Source organism: Cyclopterus lumpus, chromosome 3 (genome assembly GCF_009769545.1).
Source record: "Cyclopterus lumpus isolate fCycLum1 chromosome 3, fCycLum1.pri, whole genome shotgun sequence".
NCBI lineage: Eukaryota > Metazoa > Chordata > Actinopteri > Perciformes > Cyclopteridae > Cyclopterus > Cyclopterus lumpus.
In genome coordinates, this window is record NC_046968.1 from 8,054,947 (window position 1) to 8,078,053 (window position 23,107).

At 42.7% G+C, this 23,107-nt stretch overlaps 1 protein-coding gene across 1 annotated transcript; it reads right to left on the reverse strand.

Annotated features, from left to right (window-relative positions):
* Window positions 1-1,095: 1,095 nt before the first annotated feature.
* pepd (peptidase D) lies at window positions 1,096-20,038 on the reverse strand. The gene is made up of 15 exons (XM_034529077.1): window positions 19,927-20,038; window positions 18,099-18,282; window positions 17,415-17,542; window positions 17,060-17,123; window positions 15,321-15,368; window positions 14,417-14,478; window positions 13,945-13,989; window positions 12,651-12,726; window positions 11,884-11,930; window positions 11,030-11,098; window positions 10,524-10,601; window positions 10,168-10,316; window positions 9,305-9,489; window positions 1,720-1,911; window positions 1,096-1,457 (listed from the first exon to the last, which is right to left on the reverse strand). The coding sequence occupies exons 1-15, from the start codon at window positions 19,941-19,943 to the stop codon at window positions 1,314-1,316; spliced, it is 1,488 nt and encodes a 495-aa protein (XP_034384968.1). The 5' UTR covers window positions 19,944-20,038; the 3' UTR covers window positions 1,096-1,313.
* Between the last annotated feature and the right edge of the window lie 3,069 nt (window positions 20,039-23,107).

Here is a 23,107-nt window from a genome sequence, read left to right on the forward strand (position 1 = left end):
AGCCCCACAGGGAACTGTTCTGTCTCCCTCCCTGTTCACCTTGTACACCACTGACTTCCAGTACAACTCCAATATAACTCGGTGGACAGTGCTCTGTACTTCTTTGTCGTCTGCTGGGGGAGCAGCATTGGAGCCGGAGACACTAAACTGGTGAAGAAGACCGGCTCCATCTTTGGCTGCAAACAGGACTATTGGGAACAGGTGGTGGAGAGGAGGACACTGAAGAAATGATTTGTGTATGTTGGAGAACCCGGACCACCCTCTCCACCACCTACTGCAGGGACAGCGGAGCAGGTTCTCCAACAGACTGCTTCAGCTCCGCTGTCACAAAGACAGATAGAGGGGAACATTCCTGATTCAGGGGAATACATTGCTGCTATTAGACTTTATAATAAATCACCTTTGACCAGATCCTCCTCAAATTGAATGATCAATAAAACTTGCACAGCTTTCACTGTATATACATTTTTCTTAATTGAATGTCCTGCTCTATTTTATTGTATATATTGTCAATTTTGTCATACTTAATATTAATATGTATGTAACTTTGCTTGCTGCTGCTGCTACAAACAAATTCCCCCCTGGGGGTGAATAAAGTATCTATCTAATCACATTTGTTACAAGTTTATATGGCATATGACACTTTCAAGGCGTACCAAACTATGACATTTTGTATTTTGTAGACTTTTTAAGACATACTTTATGCTTACTTTTTTTTACACTATACTTTGGACCTTGTAGTTTAATGCGGCATATGGCTATGGAATACTATAACATGATATTTTATGAGATGATTCAATAAGATCTTTTTCAAGACATCTCGATGACATACTATAGTATAACGGCACACTATTCATAACTATACTAGGAAATGTTTTGTATGCCTTTTGACAAACTACAATTTTTTTCATAGCATAGTATGATATTTACATGACATGCTCTGAGTTTTTACTCAAAACTCAAAGCAAGCTATATAATGACTTATGACATTTATTGAAAGATGTCTTTTTATGATGTTTCAAGACATACGATGAGATTTATGATGGATTCAACAGTTAGGCCCAACTATTAGTGACGACTGTACTATACAATGAATAAAACATACATTTAAATGTTTATTGATATACAAATGTATGTCACTTTTTGTGAATAGATGTTTACAAAGAAGAACATACAAGAATACAAATCTTATTTGAAATGTTAAATGAAATGCATTCCTTCAGGAGGCACAATTACCACACATTTTGATCACGTGTCTGTTATATAAAATTGAGTAATAAGAGTGAACAGAGTGTTTATCTGCAGTAATTAAGTCACAGCTTCTCAGTGGTGACGACGGGGCTGAAGGGTTTTGCAGAGTTGGCCATGAAAGCCTCGATCTCCTCCACCGTGCGAGGGACGCAGGTCAGCAGCTCGATACCATCAGCTGTCACGGCAATGTCATCTTCAATGCGAACCTGCCCACAGTTTTGACACAGCAGTCAGTCAAACTTGGTAGAATTATAGGAGACGAATATGAGCAATACATTGAAGTATTTTCTTTGCATGACTTCCATGCCTAAAAACACAATGCTCCATCTTTATAGCTTAGTATCACAGCTGGACACAAAACATGGAAGAATAGCAATGACGTCATTCTGTATCAAGTGTCGCCCCACGAGCTTTCCATTACCCTCCTGGTGAACAAACGCAACCAAATAAAACCGTAAGCACACTGACCCCGCCAAAGCCACGAAAGCGAGCCAGCACTTGATTGTTGAGGAAGCAGCTCTGGGCAGAGTTGGCCTGGGCCTGGTCCAGCAGGTGGTTGATGAAGTATATGCCGGGCTCCACGGTGAGAACCATCCTCTCCTGCACCAGACGGCCCATCCGAAGACTCCTCAGTCCAGGCTCGTCAATGCGCTCCACCCCCTGGACAGTTTATTAAAAATGTAAAAGGTTCAACTTTTGACACGAGTATTGACGTTGTATTTCTTTCTTTTGGCCGATAACACTGTAGGATACGGAGGTTGCTCCACGAACAAAGCCCACTACTCAAACCATCTGGTTCACACTGTGATTAGAGATCAATGATGTGAGATAGTTAAGTCTTACTGAAACTAGCAAACACTATCGTCTGTCATATGTCCTTGGGATGTGTCCACTATCATCTGTAGTGTGTCCTTGGGATGTGTCCACTATAGTCTGTCATGTGTCCACTATCGTCTGTCATGTGTCCTTGGGATGTGTCCACTATCGTCTGTAGTGTGTCCACTATCGTCTGTAGTGTGTCCACTGTAGTCTGTAGTGTGTCCACTATCATCTGTCATGTGTCCACTATCCTCTGTCATGTGATCTTGGGATGTGTCCACTATCGTCTGTAGTGTGTCCACGATCGTCTGTAGTGTGTCCACTATCGTCTGTAGTGTGTCCTTGGGATGTGTCCACTATCGTCTGTCATGTGATCTTGGGATGTGTCCACTATCGTCTGTAGTGTGTCCACGATCGTCTGTAGTGTGTCCACTAAAGTCTGTAGTGTGTCCTTGGGATGTGTCCACTATCGTCTGTCATGTGTCCTTGGGATGTGTCCACTATCGTATGTAGTGTGTCCAATATAGTCTGTAGTGTGTCATTGGGATGTGTCCACTATTGTCTGTAGTGTGTCCACTATCATCTGTAGTGTGTCCACTATCATCTGTAGTGTGTCCACTATAGTCTGTATTGTGTCCACTAAAGTCTGTAGTGTGTCCTTGGGATGTGTCCACTATCGTATGTAGTGTGTCCACTAACGCTGTCATGTGTCCTTGGGATGTGTCCACTATCGTCTGTAGTGTGTCCACTATCGTCTGTAGTGTGTCCACTATTGTCTGTAGTGTGTCCTTGGGATGTGTCCACTATAGTCTGTCATGTGTCCACTATAGTCTGTCATGTGTCCTTGGGATGTGTCCACTATCGTCTGTAGTGTGTCCACTATCGTCTGTAGTGTGCCCACTATCGTCTGTAGTGTGTCCTTGGGATGTGTCCACTATAGTCTGTCATGTGTCCACTATAGTCTGTCATGTGTCCTTGGGATGTGTCCACTATCGTCTGTAGTGTGTCCACTATCGTCTGTCATGTGTCCTTGGGATGTGTCCACTATCGTATGTAGTGTGTCCAATATAGTCTGTAGTGTGTCCTTGGGATGTGTCCACTATTGTCTGTAGTGTGTCCACTATCATCTGTAGTGTGTCCACTATAGTCTGTATTGTGTCCACTAAAGTCTGTAGTGTGTCCTTGGGATGTGTCCACTATCGTATGTAGTGTGTCCACTAACGCTGTCATGTGTCCTTGGGATGTGTCCACTATCGTCTGTAGTGTGTCCACTATCGTCTGTAGTGTGTCCTTGGGATGTGTCCACTATAGTCTGTCATGTGTCCACTATAGTCTGTCATGTGTCCACTATAGTCTGTCATGTGTCCTTGGGATGTGTCCACTATCGTCTGTAGTGTGTCCACTATCGTCTGTAGTGTGCCCACTATTGTCTGTAGTGTGTCCTTGGGATGTGTCCACTATAGTCTGTCATGTGTCCACTATCCTCTGTCATGTGATCTTGGGATGTGTCCACTATCGTCTGTAGTGTGTCCACGATCGTCTGTAGTGTGTCCACTATCGTCTGTCATGTGTCCTTGGGATGTGTCCACTATCGTCTGTAGTGTGTCCACTATCGTCTGTAGTGTGCCCACTATCGTCTGTAGTGTGTCCACTATCGTCTGTAGTGTGTCCACTATCGTCTGTAGTGTGCCCACTATCGTCTGTCATGTGTCCTTGGGATGTGTCCACTATCGTCTGTAGTGTGTCCACTATCGTCTGTCATGTGTCCTTGGGATGTGTCCACTATCGTATGTAGTGTGTCCAATATAGTCTGTAGTGTGTCCTTGGGATGTGTCCACTATTGTCTGTAGTGTGTCCACTATCATCTGTAATGTGTCCACTATAGTCTGTATTGTGTCCACTAAAGTCTGTAGTGTGTCCTTGGGATGTGTCCTCTATCGTATGTAGTGTGTCCACTAATGCTGTCATGTGTCCTTGGGATGTGTCCACTATCGTCTGTAGTGTGTCCACTATCGTCTGTAGTGTGTCCTTGGGATGTGTCCACTATAGTCTGTCATGTGTCCACTATAGTCTGTCATGTGTCCTTGGGATGTGTCCACTATCGTCTGTAGTGTGTCCACTATCGTCTGTAGTGTGCCCACTATCGTCTGTAGTGTGTCCTTGGGATGTGTCCACTATAGTCTGTCATGTGTCCACTATAGTCTGTCATGTGTCCTTGGGATGTGTCCACTATCGTCTGTAGTGTGTCCACTATCGTCTGTAGTGTGTCCACTATCGTCTGTCATGTGTCCACTGTCGTCTGTCATGTGTCTTTGGGATGTGTCCACTATCCTCTGTCATGTGTCCTTGGGATGTGTCCACTATCGTCTGTAGTGTGTCCACTATCGTCTGTAGTGTGTCCACTATAGTCTGTAGTGTGTCCACTATCGTCTGTCATGTGATCTTGGGATGTGTCCACTATCGTCTGTAGTGTGTCCACTATCGTCTGTAGTGTGTCAACTATCATCTGTCATGTGTCCACTGTCGTCTGTCATGTGTCTTTGGGATGTGTCCACTATCGTCTGTAGCGTGTCCACTATAGTCTGTAGTGTGTCCACTATAGTCTGTAGTGTGTCCTTGGGATGTGTCCACTGTCGTCTGTCATGTGTCTCTGGGATGTGTCCACTATCCTCTGTCATGTGTCCTTGGGATGTGTCCACTATCGTCTGTAGTGTGTCCACTATCGTCTGTCATGTGTCCTTGGGATGTGTCCACTATCGTCTGTCATGTGTCCTTGGGATGTGTCCACTATCGTCTGTCATGTGTCCTTGGGATGTGTCCCTATAGTCTGTAGTGTGTCCACTATCATCTGTAATGTGTCCATATAGTTCGTCATGTGTCCTTGGGATGTGTCCACTATCGTCTGTCATGTGTCCTTGGGATGTGTCCATATAGTCTGTAGTGTGTCCACTATCGTCTGTAGTGTGTCCACTATCGTCTGTCATGTGTCCTTAGGATGTGTCCATATAGTCTGTAGTGTGTCCACTAACGCTGTCATGTGTCCTTGGGATGTGTCCCTATAGTCTGTAGTGTGTCCACTATCGTCTGTAGTGTGTCCACTATCGTCTGTAGTGTGTCCACTATCGTCTGTCATGTGTCCTTGGGATGTGTCCATATAGTCTGTAGTGTGTCCACTATCGTCTGTCATGTGTCCTTGGGATGTGTCCACTATCGTCTGTAGTGTGTCCACTATCATCTGTAATGTGTCCACTATAGTCTGTATTGTGTCCACTAAAGTCTGTAGTGTGTCCTTGGGATGTGTCCACTATCGTCTGTCATGTGTCCTTGGGATGTGTCCACTATCGTATGTAGTGTGTCCACTATCGTCTGTAGTGTGTCCACTAACGCTGTCATGTGTCCTTGGGATGTGTCCACTATCGTCTGCAGTGTGTCCACTATCGTCTGTCATGTGTCCTTGGGATGTGTCCACTATCGTCTGTAGTGTGTCCACTATCGTCTGTAGTGTGTCCACTATCGTCTGTCATGTGTCCTTGGGATGTGTCCACTATCGTCTGTAGTGTGTCCACTAACGCTGTCATGTGTCCTTGGGATGTGTCCACTATAGTCTGTAGTGTGTCCACTATTGTCTGTCATGTGTCCTTGGGATGTGTCCACTATCATCTGTAATGTGTCCATATAGTTCGTCATGTGTCCTTGGGATGTGTCCACTATCGTCTGTCATGTGTCCTTGGGATGTGTCCATATCGTCTGTAGTGTGCCCACTATTGTCTGTAGTGTGTCCTTGGGATGTGTCCACTATAGTCTGTCATGTGTCCACTATCCTCTGTCATGTGATCTTGGGATGTGTCCACTATCGTCTGTAGTGTGTCCACGATCGTCTGTAGTGTGTCCACTATCGTCTGTCATGTGTCCTTGGGATGTGTCCACTATCGTCTGTAGTGTGTCCACTATCGTCTGTAGTGTGCCCACTATCGTCTGTAGTGTGTCCACTATCGTCTGTAGTGTGTCCACTATCGTCTGTAGTGTGCCCACTATCGTCTGTCATGTGTCCTTGGGATGTGTCCACTATCGTCTGTAGTGTGTCCACTATCGTCTGTCATGTGTCCTTGGGATGTGTCCACTATCGTATGTAGTGTGTCCAATATAGTCTGTAGTGTGTCCTTGGGATGTGTCCACTATTGTCTGTAGTGTGTCCACTATCATCTGTAATGTGTCCACTATAGTCTGTATTGTGTCCACTAAAGTCTGTAGTGTGTCCTTGGGATGTGTCCTCTATCGTATGTAGTGTGTCCACTAATGCTGTCATGTGTCCTTGGGATGTGTCCACTATCGTCTGTAGTGTGTCCACTATCGTCTGTAGTGTGTCCTTGGGATGTGTCCACTATAGTCTGTCATGTGTCCACTATAGTCTGTCATGTGTCCTTGGGATGTGTCCACTATCGTCTGTAGTGTGTCCACTATCGTCTGTAGTGTGCCCACTATCGTCTGTAGTGTGTCCTTGGGATGTGTCCACTATAGTCTGTCATGTGTCCACTATAGTCTGTCATGTGTCCTTGGGATGTGTCCACTATCGTCTGTAGTGTGTCCACTATCGTCTGTAGTGTGTCCACTATCGTCTGTCATGTGTCCACTGTCGTCTGTCATGTGTCTTTGGGATGTGTCCACTATCCTCTGTCATGTGTCCTTGGGATGTGTCCACTATCGTCTGTAGTGTGTCCACTATCGTCTGTAGTGTGTCCACTATAGTCTGTAGTGTGTCCACTATCGTCTGTCATGTGATCTTGGGATGTGTCCACTATCGTCTGTAGTGTGTCCACTATCGTCTGTAGTGTGTCAACTATCATCTGTCATGTGTCCACTGTCGTCTGTCATGTGTCTTTGGGATGTGTCCACTATCGTCTGTAGCGTGTCCACTATAGTCTGTAGTGTGTCCACTATAGTCTGTAGTGTGTCCTTGGGATGTGTCCACTGTCGTCTGTCATGTGTCTCTGGGATGTGTCCACTATCCTCTGTCATGTGTCCTTGGGATGTGTCCACTATCGTCTGTAGTGTGTCCACTATCGTCTGTCATGTGTCCTTGGGATGTGTCCACTATCGTCTGTCATGTGTCCTTGGGATGTGTCCACTATCGTCTGTCATGTGTCCTTGGGATGTGTCCCTATAGTCTGTAGTGTGTCCACTATCATCTGTAATGTGTCCATATAGTTCGTCATGTGTCCTTGGGATGTGTCCACTATCGTCTGTCATGTGTCCTTGGGATGTGTCCATATAGTCTGTAGTGTGTCCACTATCGTCTGTAGTGTGTCCACTATCGTCTGTCATGTGTCCTTAGGATGTGTCCATATAGTCTGTAGTGTGTCCACTAACGCTGTCATGTGTCCTTGGGATGTGTCCCTATAGTCTGTAGTGTGTCCACTATCGTCTGTAGTGTGTCCACTATCGTCTGTAGTGTGTCCACTATCGTCTGTCATGTGTCCTTGGGATGTGTCCATATAGTCTGTAGTGTGTCCACTATCGTCTGTCATGTGTCCTTGGGATGTGTCCACTATCGTCTGTAGTGTGTCCACTATCATCTGTAATGTGTCCACTATAGTCTGTATTGTGTCCACTAAAGTCTGTAGTGTGTCCTTGGGATGTGTCCACTATCGTCTGTCATGTGTCCTTGGGATGTGTCCACTATCGTATGTAGTGTGTCCACTATCGTCTGTAGTGTGTCCACTAACGCTGTCATGTGTCCTTGGGATGTGTCCACTATCGTCTGCAGTGTGTCCACTATCGTCTGTCATGTGTCCTTGGGATGTGTCCACTATCGTCTGTAGTGTGTCCACTATCGTCTGTAGTGTGTCCACTATCGTCTGTCATGTGTCCTTGGGATGTGTCCACTATCGTCTGTAGTGTGTCCACTAACGCTGTCATGTGTCCTTGGGATGTGTCCACTATAGTCTGTAGTGTGTCCACTATTGTCTGTCATGTGTCCTTGGGATGTGTCCACTATCATCTGTAATGTGTCCATATAGTTCGTCATGTGTCCTTGGGATGTGTCCACTATCGTCTGTCATGTGTCCTTGGGATGTGTCCATATAGTCTGTAGTGTGTCCACTATCGTCTGTCATGTGTCCTTAGGATGTGTCCATATAGTCTGTAGTGTGTCCACTAACGCTGTCATGTGTCCTTGGGATGTGTCCCTATAGTCTGTAGTGTGTCCACTATCGTCTGTAGTGTGTCCACTATCGTCTGTAGTGTGTCCACTATCGTCTGTCATGTGTCCTTAGGATGTGTCCATATAGTCTGTAGTGTGTCCACTAACGCTGTCATGTGTCCTTGGGATGTGTCCACTATAGTCTGTAGTGTGTCCACTATTGTCTGTCATGTGTCCTTGGGATGTGTCCACTATCATCTGTAATGTGTCCATATAGTTCGTCATGTGTCCTTGGGATGTGTCCACTATCGTCTGTCATGTGTCCTTGGGATGTGTCCATATAGTCTGTAGTGTGTCCACTATCGTCTGTCATGTGTCCTTAGGATGTGTCCATATAGTCTGTAGTGTGTCCACTAACGCTGTCATGTGTCCTTGGGATGTGTCCCTATAGTCTGTAGTGTGTCCACTATCGTCTGTAGTGTGTCCACTATCGTCTGTAATGTGTCCACTATCGTCTGTAATGTGTCCACTATCGTCTGTCATGTGTCCTTGGGATGTGTCCATATAGTCTGTAGTGTGTCCACTATCGTCTGTCATGTGTCCTTGGGATGTGTCCCTATAGTCTGTAGTGTGTCCACTATCGTCTGTCATGTGTCCTTGGGATGTGTCCATATAGTTTGTCATGTGTCCTTTGGATGTGTCCATATAGTTTGTCATGTGTCCTTTGGATGTGTCCACTATCGTCTGTAGTGTGTCCACTATCGTCTGTCCTTGGGATGTGTCTGTGGGATGTGACCGTTTCTATGGGTTAACTCTTCAGTTTTAAGAAGTGCACAACTGTACAAAATCCTCCACCACAACCTAAAATTGTCAGTGTCCAGAGTTCAAACAGCATCTTCCCTCTCCTGCCCTCACCCTGACCCTGTTCCTGCATCTTGGCCTCTTTTTGTTCTGCTCTCTTAATTATTGATGACACATCAATACTGGAGGAACAGGAATGCGTTTCCCTCTTCTGTCTGGAGACTTTGACTGTTTCAACAACAGCCAAAAGGTCAGATGATGTCAAATCTCAAAATGGAAGTCTTCTGTACTCACCTCAGGGTACCCTCCCACATCATGGACGTCGATGCCCAGCAGGTGCCCCAGGCCATGGGGCATGAAGACGGAGCCCAGGTGGACCTTTACCATGTCCTCCACGCTGCCATTCAGGATGCCGATGGCCACAAGCTCCTCCAGGTGGATCCGGTCAGCCATGCGGTGCATGTCGCTCCACTTTACACCTTCAACACAAGCAGCTTTGTTAACGAGGAACAGAGGTTTATATGAACTAAACGCATTTCATTTTAAAAGTTAATGTCTCGATGTAATACTGATGCCTCTATATGACCTATAAGTAAACGAGACCATCAGCGGGAGGATTGTCTATTTATATATAGTTATTCTTAAAGCTTGTCATCCGTGCCACTGGGTCAGATTCCACATGAAATCATGCAAGTTCACTAACAAGTCTTTCAGGTCAGAGGAGGAGAGCTCAGCAGAGAAAGTAGGTTTTCTAAAAAAAAAAAAGGGACTCCAGTCTTTGGAACACTTTCATCAACAAGGACCGCCAAAATCAACACAGAAGGAAAGTTCCTTAGCTTTAAGTATGCATGTTGATATCATTATGCCTCTGAAAATATAGGTATGGATCTAAGACCAGGTTTTCATTTCACTTGCAGAGTTTTCAAATAAATAATATTAACAAGAACTCGGTCGCTGTAGTTAAAATGTTTAACTGTACTGAAAAACATACAACAAAAAAAGATGCCTTCAAAATGCAACAAAAAAATTATCGGTTTACTCTCTGCTGGTCATGTTTCTTTGAGGGCAAACTAGTACATTTAGGAGGTACTTTTCCTGGCTTTACCTTTTTTCAGTGAAGTGTACTGGATAGCTAAACTGACTAAAAGGATGGTAACCTGGTTTGATGGCAGCCATGACGGTTCGAGAGGATTTGAGGACAGCCTCGTAGATGGCCCTCTGGTCGGGAGTGAACTTTCCGTTGGCTGGGAAAGAGCATGTGATGTCTGAGGAGTAGCAGTAGTACTCTCCACCCATGTCGAACAGACTGCAGGGGACGATATTTCACAACTGATCAGCCAAAGGGGCGATGAGATAGAGATATATATATATATATATATATATATATATATATATATATAGCTGGGCAAAGATGAACAAATTTAATCGATTAATCACATTATGCGCAAAATTCAAGAATTAATTAAAAACTAGTGTATTGCACGCTTTTAAAATCTGCTGAAAAGCGTCTCACCACATGTCACCGTCCGTGATCGTCTTTTCATTCGGAGCACCGGCATGACCGTAGTGGAGAATGGAGGAATTATTGCCCCTGTTGTTAAAGAAGAAAAACACAGTATGTCCATTGAAAAGACATACATATAATTATAATCCTTCAACCGTTCAACATTTAAACCTTTAAAATAGAAAGTCCAGACAGTGCCTCTGAAGAATCACCGCCATGATCCGGTTCGTAATTTTCAAGCTCTTAATTTGAAAAGGGAAATAGCTTGTATCCACTAACCAATCCCCATGCAGTCATTGCACATGGTGTTTAAGGCAAAAGGCCAAAGCATGATTAGCGACAGGCACTCAAAGTTCATCATCCATAATGATGCAGCTTTCCGACAGTAACCCTCCAGCTTCTTCTGCATTATTAACTCTGCTTTGCATAATATTTACATGCATCTTTGGAGGAGCATAATATCGGCTCCAGTTAGTAATTTAACAACAACAAAAGAGAATGAATGATTGCCTTACGTTCCACAGATACAGGTGTATGAGGTGTGACGCATCCCTCCCTTGGTGTAGCAGTAGTGCTGGAAGAGGCTGCAAAGAAGCAAAAGAAAAAGTGTCAGAGAAAACCCCCTGTGAGAAACGGAAACTAAACATCAGCACAGCCGAGATCAGAGAAAACATGAATCAGTTGAAGGACTTTCACTGCCCTCTGTCTGATTGCATGCTTTTTAAAAAATAATTCAGTGCTCGTTCTTTAAATCATGTTTGAGCACATCAAACATTTCTATGGCTCTGGACAGCATCGCAAAGCTGTCGAGTCCAAGGTTCCTGGTGCTTCTTACACGCAAAATAACCATCATGACGGCTGCTTTGACACTGCATACAAAATAAAATTACACCAACATGTGTTACTAAAATATACAAACTAAAAATTATATAAAATATAAATATGAACTTAATAAAAAAACATTTAAATTACTTCTTTTGCTCCCAGCTTGACGTTAACACAAGTATAGTTGAGTAACCTTCATTTGTATGGCACTTTATTTTGTCATAAAAGGCAGTTGACCATAAGGCACACCTAATAGTAGTAAAAGATAGTAATGGAGTTGCAACAGATAATAATCCTCAAACACACAGGAAGCAGTTGGATGGCGACCGATACTTGTGAAGTGTTATCCTGTTGTCATTTTCCAGCGAGACAAAACAAATTAAATAATAATAATAATAATAATAATAATAATAATAATATTCTATATATTTTTAAAAAGTGCTGCTTCAAACTTTAGAAAAGAAAAAAAAACAGCATAGCTACAAAAGAGTAGAGAAACACAGGCTTCTACATATCTGGCATGAAAACAAAATGCACCACGTACCTCTCCATTTCATATTCTTTCTGTCCTGGTTTCACATTCTTCATGATCTGCACACAAACAGTGGGAATAAATAAATAAATAAATAAATATATAGTTTGAACATGCTCTCAATGACACCCCAATGCACAATAGCAACACTATATGTTGTTTTATCTCATTGGTTTATAAGATGCTTTAGAATGAATTGTGGATCATTTCCTCAAGTGGAGTTTCCAGGATTCACAACAAAAACAGTCATAAAGAGTCAGTGCCCTCAAGCGCTGATTTAGGAGAGCATTTTCAGTTTCTACCGCAAACCTACAGGGATGATTATTCCTGAAAATCTGCCAAAAGGTGAAAAACACACCGCTGAAAAGGTCTAACGATCACACTCATAACAACTGGTGTAAAACAATAATGAACGCTTATAGTGATTGACTTCAGAGGACAGATAACATTGAGAGGTTAACTGCCTCCGCCAGCCGTGCGGAGGTTATTCATGGTGTTAACAGTGAAATCCTGTGCAGAAGTAAAATATTGCTTTAATGACACAGCTTATTGGTCAAAGGCTCTCTCTGTTCACTGCTGGCTAAAGTTAAAATCGATAGCATTTAAAACAGATTATAGCCTTAGAGGATCCAAAATCCTTTAAACTCGATAAGCTGCTTGGTACTTCCATACTTTGCCCGTTTAATTTCAAGCTCTGAACATTTATATTCTTTCTTTTATTATTTGAAAACTGAAGGCAGTGCCCCTCGCAGGCGCTCCTTCTATCCGAGGAACCGTACCATTTTATGGGCTTCACTGGAAATCCTGTTGGTGTAGCGCAGGACCTCCAGCTCCATGTCAGTCTTAACCAGACGGCTGCAGACGCAGACAGAAACAACAAGTCAGTGAGCAGCTCTCTCGCTCCTCGTCCACACACTGCCAGGTTATCCAATGCACAGCCACAGAACATCATTCAACTTTCATATTGCGCCAAAGGAAGAAAGAGAGACAGCTGGTCCTCCATCTTTCCCAGGATTATTGTGTATAAATTAGATCAATTTATACACAATAATCCTTGTAATCTACTGCTGCGGAAAATGTTTCAGAACCACAATAAAAACGTAATAGTGTTTGATTTAAATCTAAGCTGAGAGACAATATTGGAGCTGAAGCTTTTCTTGCCTGGTGATCTCCCCATCTCTCATTCACTTTTGCTCGGGAATCAGTAGCTGCCCCTTGGGAGGCTTGATACAATAGCATTATAGATTTCAACAATAATAACAGAAACAAATAACACAAAGCGGTGGTAACCAATGGTAACAAGTAAAAATTAAAGCTGCGAGCAGCACTGAACGGGTCCTTGCTCACCAGTGCCGGACGGGGGCGCCGGCGGGACGAGTTTGGGGCAGATTCGAGCAAGTCTAGTTGAGCAAGTAGGTGGCGCTTTGAGAATGTGAACAGATACATGCATTATGTGTCTCTACGTGATCGGATGGCTATTTTCACCGAGACTGACAAGCTTGCCAAATTTGAGCGGGTTTCGTCGCTCGCAAATACCCCCAAAATGCGCCCAATGTTCAAAAAATAAAGAATAAGAATAATAAGAACCCTAACAAACTCAATAGAAAATAACTCAATAAAATAACTAAAAATAAAATAGCCCATTATAAAGAGAGCCATGTGAGCTCTGTGGAGTGGAGGCAGCAGAGGGGCTCAATCAACTCTCTCTCCCCAGGAGGTGTGCCTGAAAAGCATTCCTCCTTATTTCAGAAAATGTCAATTCATCTGGAGGGTACAAACTCTAATGCCAAGGACAACCAGGCGAGCACGAAGTCCATTACATCCGTGCAGACTGGCTTCTCACTTGGCGAGGGAGAAAAAAAAAAAAAAAAGCCAAAGAAAAGCTCCCGTTTCTGATTGCAGACACACAATTACCTCGCTGGGCAGCTGTGATTTGCCAAGGTTCATGTTTTAAAAGTGTCAAAAGCCATCTGAAGAAATGTTTAGGTGGTGAAGGGAGACAAGACGGTACAGTCTTGATTCTCATCTCAAGTGGGCTTCCTGAATATTATTTATCATATTTTAATTACTTACCACTCCACAATGACAGGGTGCAGAAGAGTGTTGTTCACTTTGAAGCTGAAAAAAAAAGGAACAAAAAACATTAAATGAGGCTTTGGCCCATGTTCTGCCTTTCTTCAAATAGTGAGTGTGTCACGTCCTGCGGTTCCATTTTTCCTCTTTCACACGTTCCAACATCACCAGACTTGACCAACTATCTCCAACCCATTTTTTATACACTTTGTAAATACAATTTTCAAAGCAGTTTAAGGTCAGTGTGGAACAGATAAAAAAATAAAAATACTAGTGCCGAGAACAGTAACATTGCAATTAATGGACAACTAAGAAGCAAAAGCAAGATAGTTTGCTTAATTAAATTATACTTAGAATTGGGTTAATCAGAAACAATCAGTGTTTTTTTCCCCGTTGTGTCCTTGGGTATAAAAGAAACAAGACAAAACAATGTATAATTATGTTCATGCAAAGTGGCGGCCATTATACATACCCACTTATTCCTTCAAAGGAGGCTTCGCGGCAGATGCTCCCACTATCTGTATTCTGACCTCGCTGCATGGAGTAAAACAAACACAAAAACAAGTGAAGTGCACTCAAATGCCAATACGGGACATACAACTGTTGTACATCCAGGCCGATGATGGATCCTGTGATCACTGATGGATCATCTCCTGACAGCTGTAGAACTGGTGAAAGCAAATATTCTCAGACTGTACTAGCAGTGGATGAATATGATACTCAGGTTTTTGAACGTTGACAATGTTCAATATTTCTTGTCTGATGAAATGGATTTGTATTTTCAACATGATGAGTGTGGTCAGGCGAGGAAGAGGGAGGCAGATCTGACTGGACCTTTCAACCCCCTCAACCAAAAGCAATTTCAGGCGTTTTCTTTGCTCCCCGTCACATTTGACTCTCCGTGACCTTGATTTTCACTGAATATTTAAGTCCTGCAGCTCTATGGAAACGGCCCAATAACGGCTAGAAGTAGCGATAAAAAGTCATATGTGCTGTACAAGTTGCCATGCCATAAATAAAACAATAACAATTACTAATTTAACTTCTATGATCATTTATTTTACTTAAATTGGAAAAACACTAGTATCTATATATCCAACATTCCAAGTGATTGTGAGAACCGCAGGTTATTAGGGAAATGAGACATGTACAATACAATGTTTTTGATGAATCATCACAACTTTAAACTTTGTTTTAGTTCCCTTTTCTGACCAAAGCAAGATTGAAATCTCACAATAATGACGAGAATCCGTCCTGTGATCGGTCATCTGACGTAAAACAAAAGTACGTCTCACTATCTGTAAATCGGGAGGGAGGAGTGATGACTGGTCCGACCACACACACTATAACACAGAGAAACCATCGGCTCGGCATACCAGTGTCAGGAGCGCTGCTGGTCTCAGGTTGGACAGGACATCAGCAATCTGCAAGGAAGCAGACGGGGATTAATTAGAACACCGAGACGCACAGAGGGGAAGCCGAGGCAACAAGGGGCAGTTTCCTTCTGCTCTCAGTCTGCAGAATGAAAAGGTCACTGTGGCAGACACCGATGTGGTCCCTGTGGTCTCCGTGGTCCCCGTGGTCCCCGTGGTCCCTGTGGTCTCCGTGGTCCCCGTAGTCCCTGTGGTCTCAGTGGTCTCCGTGGTCCCTGTGGTCCCCGTGGTCTCCGTGGTCTCCGTGGTCCCCGTGGTCCCCGTGGTCCCCAGCAGCACACTGAATGACAAACCTCCAGCGGACTAAGAACTCCGCTGCCAACAGCCTAAATGTCGGGTAACAGATCCCGAACTCGGCGCTCAGAGACACTGGTGGTATTTGAAGCATTGTTATGATTATTATTGATACAACTAAAGTTGACTTTGGAACACATCCGCTGCATAACGCATCGAATCTAAATTGCAGCTTAATTTTGAGACGTCAGATTAATTGCGTTTTAAATGTCATTGTGAGTGTATCACTCAATTGAACAGTAATTAGTCAATGACTAGCTCCAAAAGTACCAACGAATAGGAGGAAATTGTTTTTCTGACTGAAAATATCTTATTAGAAGATGTTTTAAATGCACTTCATGCATGAATAAGATTAGTTAGTGTGTGCAGTAGTTGTTAAACAGTATATAAAACATATATTGTTCTCTTTTAGGTTAGCATTACCAACTGAAGTTAAACAAACAAAGAGGCCTTATATGATTTAATGTTGGTTCTTATCAGAATATCCTGCATTGAGCTGCTATTGCTTCATGGGAGAACTGGCTGTCGGTTGGAGTGATAATTAGTACATCAAATGTGAATAATTAGGAACTCTAACACTTCGAGCAGGTGTGGAGATGTACAAATACCTGTAATATCGGCAGCAGGATGAGTCATCAAAAGCTCACAGATAAATATAGAAATGAATGCAGAAATAGTATGTGATCATTTTCAAACACGCGCACACTTCTAATGTGATTTGTTGGCCAGTGAAAGACTTTATATTATTTTTGATTTGTCAGCACGCACACCTCGAAAATAGCTCGGGAGCTGTCAACCATCCGATGGGGCGCCGCAGGGAACCTGCCTGTCAACACCGATATACAGAACATGACCGTTTTCACAAACTCTCAAAATAGACAATTATAGACTGTCTGAGCAGGAATGCATTTGGACTAGATGGAATAAATGAGATCGGAGGGTAACAGATTTAAAATTAAAAATTAAAATAAAACACGTCCCGGGGGACTTCCATGAGAATTTTGGTGGTTGATATCCGTCAGAGGAACCTGAGCAGCGGTGAATCGATGGACCACAAACACTTAGCGTATTACTCTGTGAGCCCCACCATCATCAACGTGTTCTCAGTCATTAGCCACCGATGTCACGGACTGCACATGTAGACTGTGTGCAGTAGTCTGCTGTGCAAACAGAATATTGTTCCCACAATCTCATCCAGGAGGTTCAGATAAAAGAATGATGACCTTCACATTTAAGAAAATAAAAAACTGACTACGAATGCACTAATGCATTTTCATGAAAGGTGACTGAACATCAAGGTTCTAGCTAAATGACATGTAATGTAATGTAATGTAAAAAAACAACAAGGAAGGACGCACACGCACACGCATGCGCACACACAGACTTACATCACAGGTGTATTGCACCTCATCCACAGCATACTTCTCCTTGAAGTGCTCTTTGGGAAAGATCCTGTCAACAGACGCAAAAGATAAATCTAGTAAAAAAACGTACAGTGAACAAAGACTTGCACTCATTTAGTATATTAAGAATCAATCTCTATAGCAGAACTGAAGTGTTCAGGACAAATATCAAAAAGTCTAAAATGTCTCTCGGTTGCATTTACAATAAAAAAAATAAAATACTAAATGTCGATATATTAAGTTTATACTGGGTGCACGCGACTCTGTCAACCCTCTCCTCGAGTTCCAGCTCACGGCCGTGATGATTGTTGGCCGCTCTTTGAAGATTAGTGCGACTCACTCTCCCATCCAAGTGGCGTAGCTTTCCGGCAGTTTGGGAACAAAAAGGACGGATTTCCCAGAGTCCACATCAATGGCCCCATAGCAGTCGGGCTCGGTTACTCCGAAAGCCCAGTGGAAGAAAGACTCCTGCAGAATGGAAAGAAATCAGCCAGCGCATTAGTGAGGGAGATTATCAAATAGCCCGCGGGGACAGAAAGTTACTTCCGGTCAGACGATGACCAAAGCAGAAAATGAGACGCTGTCCTCAGAAACCGGGTTCACAGAGGTGAATGCAGAGCTCAAACGTGACTTTCAATGTGCTCTTTAAATTCTGCTCGAAACCCAATTACAGTCGCAAGCTTAGAGGTGGGGGGTGGGGGGTGGGGGTGGGGCAAGTGACTTCTCTGCAGAGTGGCTGGTGGCTGGCCCACATATTTTTTTCTGACAGAATGAAGAGATTAACACACCGCCGTAGGAGCTAAGAACTGGACTGAAGGTTTTTGTGGCGGCCGGATAGAATCGCTTTAGGGATTTGGGCACTACCAGTGGAGAGAAGACCGACACAGGATATGCTGAAAGGGACTTAAACTAACTGCTTTGCTTGGGGATCATAGCTGGATGGACGGATAAATAAATGCAAGACCTTGCCCCCCCCCAGCCTCAGTTTCTGGACTTATCCCAGAGGCAACTAGAGACTACTTACCTGTCTGAAAAGGAGGTCTGTGTCCGTGCAGAACCTCTGCTTCTGCTCCCCGCCCTGCAGCAAAACCACGGACTGCGGCACCACTCCGTCTTTGTCCTTCAGCCCGCTGCACAGTCGCCGGCGGTTCTCGGCGAACAGAGCGGCGGACACCCTCAGGGTCTCGTTGCCCAGCCAGTGGACGGCTCTGAAAGGACAGGGGCACAGAAGATGGGGCGGCGTACTGGTCGGCAAAGGCAACTGAAGGACTTTAGATTAGGGTCGACCGGTCGCAAACTGCGCAAGCCTAAAATGACGTAATGCTCATATTAATTCTATTTTGACAATTTAATCTATATGACATCTCTAGTCAAAGCTTTGACAGCTAATTTCTGTGGGCACATTCTGGGGAATCCTTTTTGATCTCCTGAGCAAAGAGAGGGGACCCATTATGGTTTAAGTTCTCTCTGAAGGCAAATCCTCTGGATTTGGTTGGTATGTTTCAGCCTGAAGAAGTGGCTGAACAGCCTTCAGACAGTTAAAGGATAAATGAAGAGACATCCTTGCAATCTCGGCCTCTGGCCCATGGCTTTGCTGATAAGATAACAAACAGAACATATCTGTTTCATCCTGGACTATATCAAAGGTTAATCCATAACCTTGTAGTCTTTTATAGCTCATTGAACTGTGTCGTTCACTGCTGGCTGGCTGAGTTTACGGGTGTAACTGCGAATCTGTGAGGACAGATCGGCCTCAGTCAGGTGGTAAATTATATTTTTATTGACGGCTGTAAACACAATTGTGTACTACACTGCAATCCAAACACCCTGCAGGGCAAGAGCTCACTCACAAACAGTTTTTTTTAGGATTGTGTTAGTGAGGTACTCATTAAAGGAAGAGTTTCTGACGTTGCATTGTGTTATGTAATGTCATATGATGATTTTTGTTCCAACTTCTGGCAAAGATCACCTCGTGATTGCTGACAACTTTAAGATTACCACAGCAGATTTTATTATTTGGTTTTATCCAAAACGGTCACACCAAGTCGGTTGCGTCGTGACCACAAGGAAAATAAAGCTTGTTGATTACTTTGTGATCGCAACATAATATTTTATGTTTCACACAATTATACTGCTGGCTTTCCATGACGTTCAGCAATGTATAGCTTTTAATACACATTTACCACACAGGTGGCAGATAAACTGCTACATTACCATTCACCTATAAAACTGAATACAAATGTAGGTCTGCTACATCCTTGATTAGTTCAATAACACTTGGATTATTTTTCTGATTGGAGACTTGCACTTTAAAAACACAAAACTACTGCATCACAGCAGGAAAACAATAGATACCGTCACCACTGAAAACCTAAAAAAAAAAAAGTGAGGATAAAAATAAATAATACAAAAATAAGTGAGGGGTCCCAGGACAAAAAGGTTGGGAGCGGAGTGCATTTACTGCTGAACATAAATGATTTATTTCAAAGCAGCTGCGCATCCTTACAAGTAAGGAAGTAAGCATTCATCAGCAGTATTTAGAAGTACAAGTATTTGGAAGTAAACATTCATGAGCAGATTTAAAAGTGCATTATATTTGTCCTGTTAAGAATGTAACACATCTCCCCAAATGTCAGTAGTGCAACAGCAGAACGTCCAGACATGCGCAGGTTGAAAAGAGACAGCTGACTAATTAAATATCTCTAGACGCGCTCGCGAGCTTAGCAAAGCATCGGCCTGTTCCGGTGGGCTGGTAGTAAAAGCTGCCGAGACTATTTTGGTGAAATTAACTAAAATAAACACATGTTGCGTCAGTTAAAGAGCTGCCAGATATCAGAAAAAAACCGACTTACTGCGGGACTGCAGCCATGTTGACACGCTGGTGCGGACTGTCATGTGCTGACAGGAGTCACGTGAGTTGTGTTGGGCTCTGCCCCGCGTATCAGCTGACGTAGCGTTGTGCTGCGTTCAAGTCTTTCGGGGGAAAAAGCTCACAACTTTGGCATCGTTAAAAGGCTCTTATTTGTTCAACGACGACTGTCGGTTATACGAGAACGCGCCAGCAACTAAAATAAAAACCGTAAAATAAAAAGCTAAAAAGCCGTGAGGAGTCAAATGAAAAGCTGAAAAGAAGAAGCGGTCCGAAACGATGCATAAATAAATGCCGCTAATGAAAAAAACGACGGAAATAATTCACCCCTTAAATGTTACACCATTGCTCGGGCTGCAGTTGCCAACATTTTACCAATATTTAATACAATACAATATCCTGGAAAACAATAGGGAGCAGCAAGTACACACACACGTGCAGATAATAATACAGAGGCCACGTGCAAAACAATGTTACCACCATGTTCAGTTTCTTCGAGGACTTATTCATTTTTCTAATTATGGCTGCAGTTGCAGTGCATTGGTAAGGTATGAAGTTAAGTCCGCTTATTTACACACACACATATATATATATATATATATATATATATATATATATGAATGTATGTATGTATGTATGCATGTATGTATGTGTATATATATATATATATATATATATATATATATATATATATATATATATATATATGTGTGTGTAAAAATAATAATATACAGCTCCCTGTCTTTTTCCTTATATCATTTCAGCTACATCTGCAGTTCTAGCCGAAAATAGTTCATTTTTTTCTAATTCAAAAGGGGAAGAGCGCAAGACACAAGACCTTAGTGTCACCCAGGAGATCTGCCTTCGGTTCTGCTTTTTATTTTTTGTCATGTGCTGAGGTAGTGAAATTATGTTCATGAATAGAAATGAGCCCACACAAAGACAATTAGAACATCTTCTATAATCTCAGGGGAAACTGTTTATACTCACATGCTTAGCTGCCATATGTTATTAATCAATTATTTATTCATACATTCTTTTTCTAGTGCTTACACTGAGTTTTTCAAGCAAGAGGGCTTGTTATCGAACCAATGGACTCAGAAATTATAATTTTCAATCTATCAAGTGCCCAAGGGTTAGGAAACCCACTAAACACATAGGGCAGCCTTTAATTCAGCTATGAATAACTTCTGGCTATAACATACCCCTTAAACTTGAAGTACATACGCATATAAATAATTTCCATTCCAGCCAGTAGGGCAGAGGAACTGTTGGGAGATCCTGTCCATAATAAAACGTTAATATTCTGAAAACCAAGTTAGACCTTCATATCAAAACAAAAACAGTGTACGGTAGACTGTCTCCTTTGATTTGACTCAGCAATGGTGCTTTTACAGTAAAAACAGTAGGGGGAGATGCAACTCTCTTTTGTCACAATGCAGGCAGAGATTTATTTTGAAATAATTAATTATTATGAGGGACTGCAGATAGATAGACTGTAGATCGATGGCCGAAGAGCAAAACCTCCTGACGAAAACATTTACTTTTTTGAGAATAGAAAAGAAATGTGTTGTTTTCTTGCATTATGCTATTAGTTAAGGATACCCAATACATAATAGACATTTTAAAAAAGACCAAAAAATACAAAAGGAAATAAAAAATGGAAAATACACAAAGTGCAGATAGGAGGTTCCCCTCACTTTTTCTGGATAATTTAGCAGATAGGAGGTTTTGCACTTTGACCATCAATATGGTAAGTTTTCCTATACCTTAATGGAGGTAGATAGGACATTTACCATAAACGGTTGGAACTTCTGGACCACAAGATAGCCAAGAACTCAATAATAATGAGATTGTAAAGTATGCACTTGTTATTTGGACTTCATATTTAATATAAAAATGAACAGTGAAGACATATTTAGATTGCAGGATACTATTAATAAGACTCCTAACCTTTCCATCACCCTTATTGCCTGTGTGGTCTCAGTTAAATGAGGCCATTGCTCTCTGCACATTGTTGCCTGATTTGAACTGAATTTTTCCCAGTACTCATTATATTCATGTGTGTATATTGGTGTGAGAAGGCCGAAGTAAAATCCAATTATAGTCATCCTCGTTTTTTCTTTGCGAAATACAATAAAGTTTCAGAAAAGTCAAATTAATTCACAGACAAATCAATGGCTGGATTCACGCTCCTTCCTGACACCTCCGCGAGAATATATCCTACAGTTACACACCTCTAACTTTGTTGTTACCCCCTAATGGCTCTCTGGCAGAGAGAAAGTGCTTCTGCTGGTAGTACAAAGGAGGACCCTGGGACACCAGGCGTCAAGCCACCACTGTCACTGTAGACTGAGTGCCAATTCCCCTGCATCCTACGTTTTATCTCTAGTGCCAGCTGCAAGTTGTGCTGATACAGTTGTACTGCTTGGCTTTGAACTCTCTACTTTCCTCCCTGTGGGCGTTGGATATTGGCAATGGAGGGAGGAGCTTCTTCAAAGGCACTACTGTCAGGACATAAAAAAGGCCAAAATGAATACACGATGCAGGCCAGCGAGAAAGTAGGGTATAGCTGGGGGTACACATGCTTAACATTTCTGGTGAAAGACAGCAAAAAGAGAAAATAAGTGAAGCGGTGATGACGGCTTGTGACTATAAAGTTACTGTCTGCTCCAACCAGCTCAACAACCAAACGAGGCTGAACTGTTAACATGACAGCTCCCAGACGTACATTTGTGGACATATTCTTGCCTTTAACTATTTCTAAAGACTTGTTGTGACATCCCCAATAAATAAAGCCTAAAAAATGATTTACAGTGAGCGTTCAAAAGTTTTACTGTAAATTCAGGCAAAAATATATTTCTTCCCTGTTGTCCACTTATGTGAAGACAAAAGCAGTGTTTTCTAGCAGAATTTTGGCAAAATCTGACCATCAGCATATGGATAGAAAAGGAAACCACAGCTGTGTACTCTCACGTAGGGTGGATTTGAGAAGTTTCTGTGAACACTGTGATACTTCTGATCCAGTCCAAAGCCATCTCACTACCAGAATCTATTAAAACAATCACGAACAACCAAGCCACAGACATTTTACATGCAAGCCAATGGGAGATGAGACTGTCACATTCGGAAAGGACCGATGTGAGGTCCTGGGACAGGGATGT

What these genes read in the sequence shown, in the direction of transcription:
- pepd (XM_034529077.1), bottom strand. An exon ending in TACGCCACTTGGATGGGAGA is followed by an intron (nt 17,124 to 17,414) that starts GTGAGTCGCACT and finishes GTCTGTTGACAG; the next exon opens with GATCTTTCCCAAAGAGCACT. An exon ending in CACCCTGTCATTGTGGAGTG is followed by an intron (nt 12,727 to 13,944) that starts GTAAGTAATTAA and finishes CTGCGTCTGCAG; the next exon opens with CCGTCTGGTTAAGACTGACA.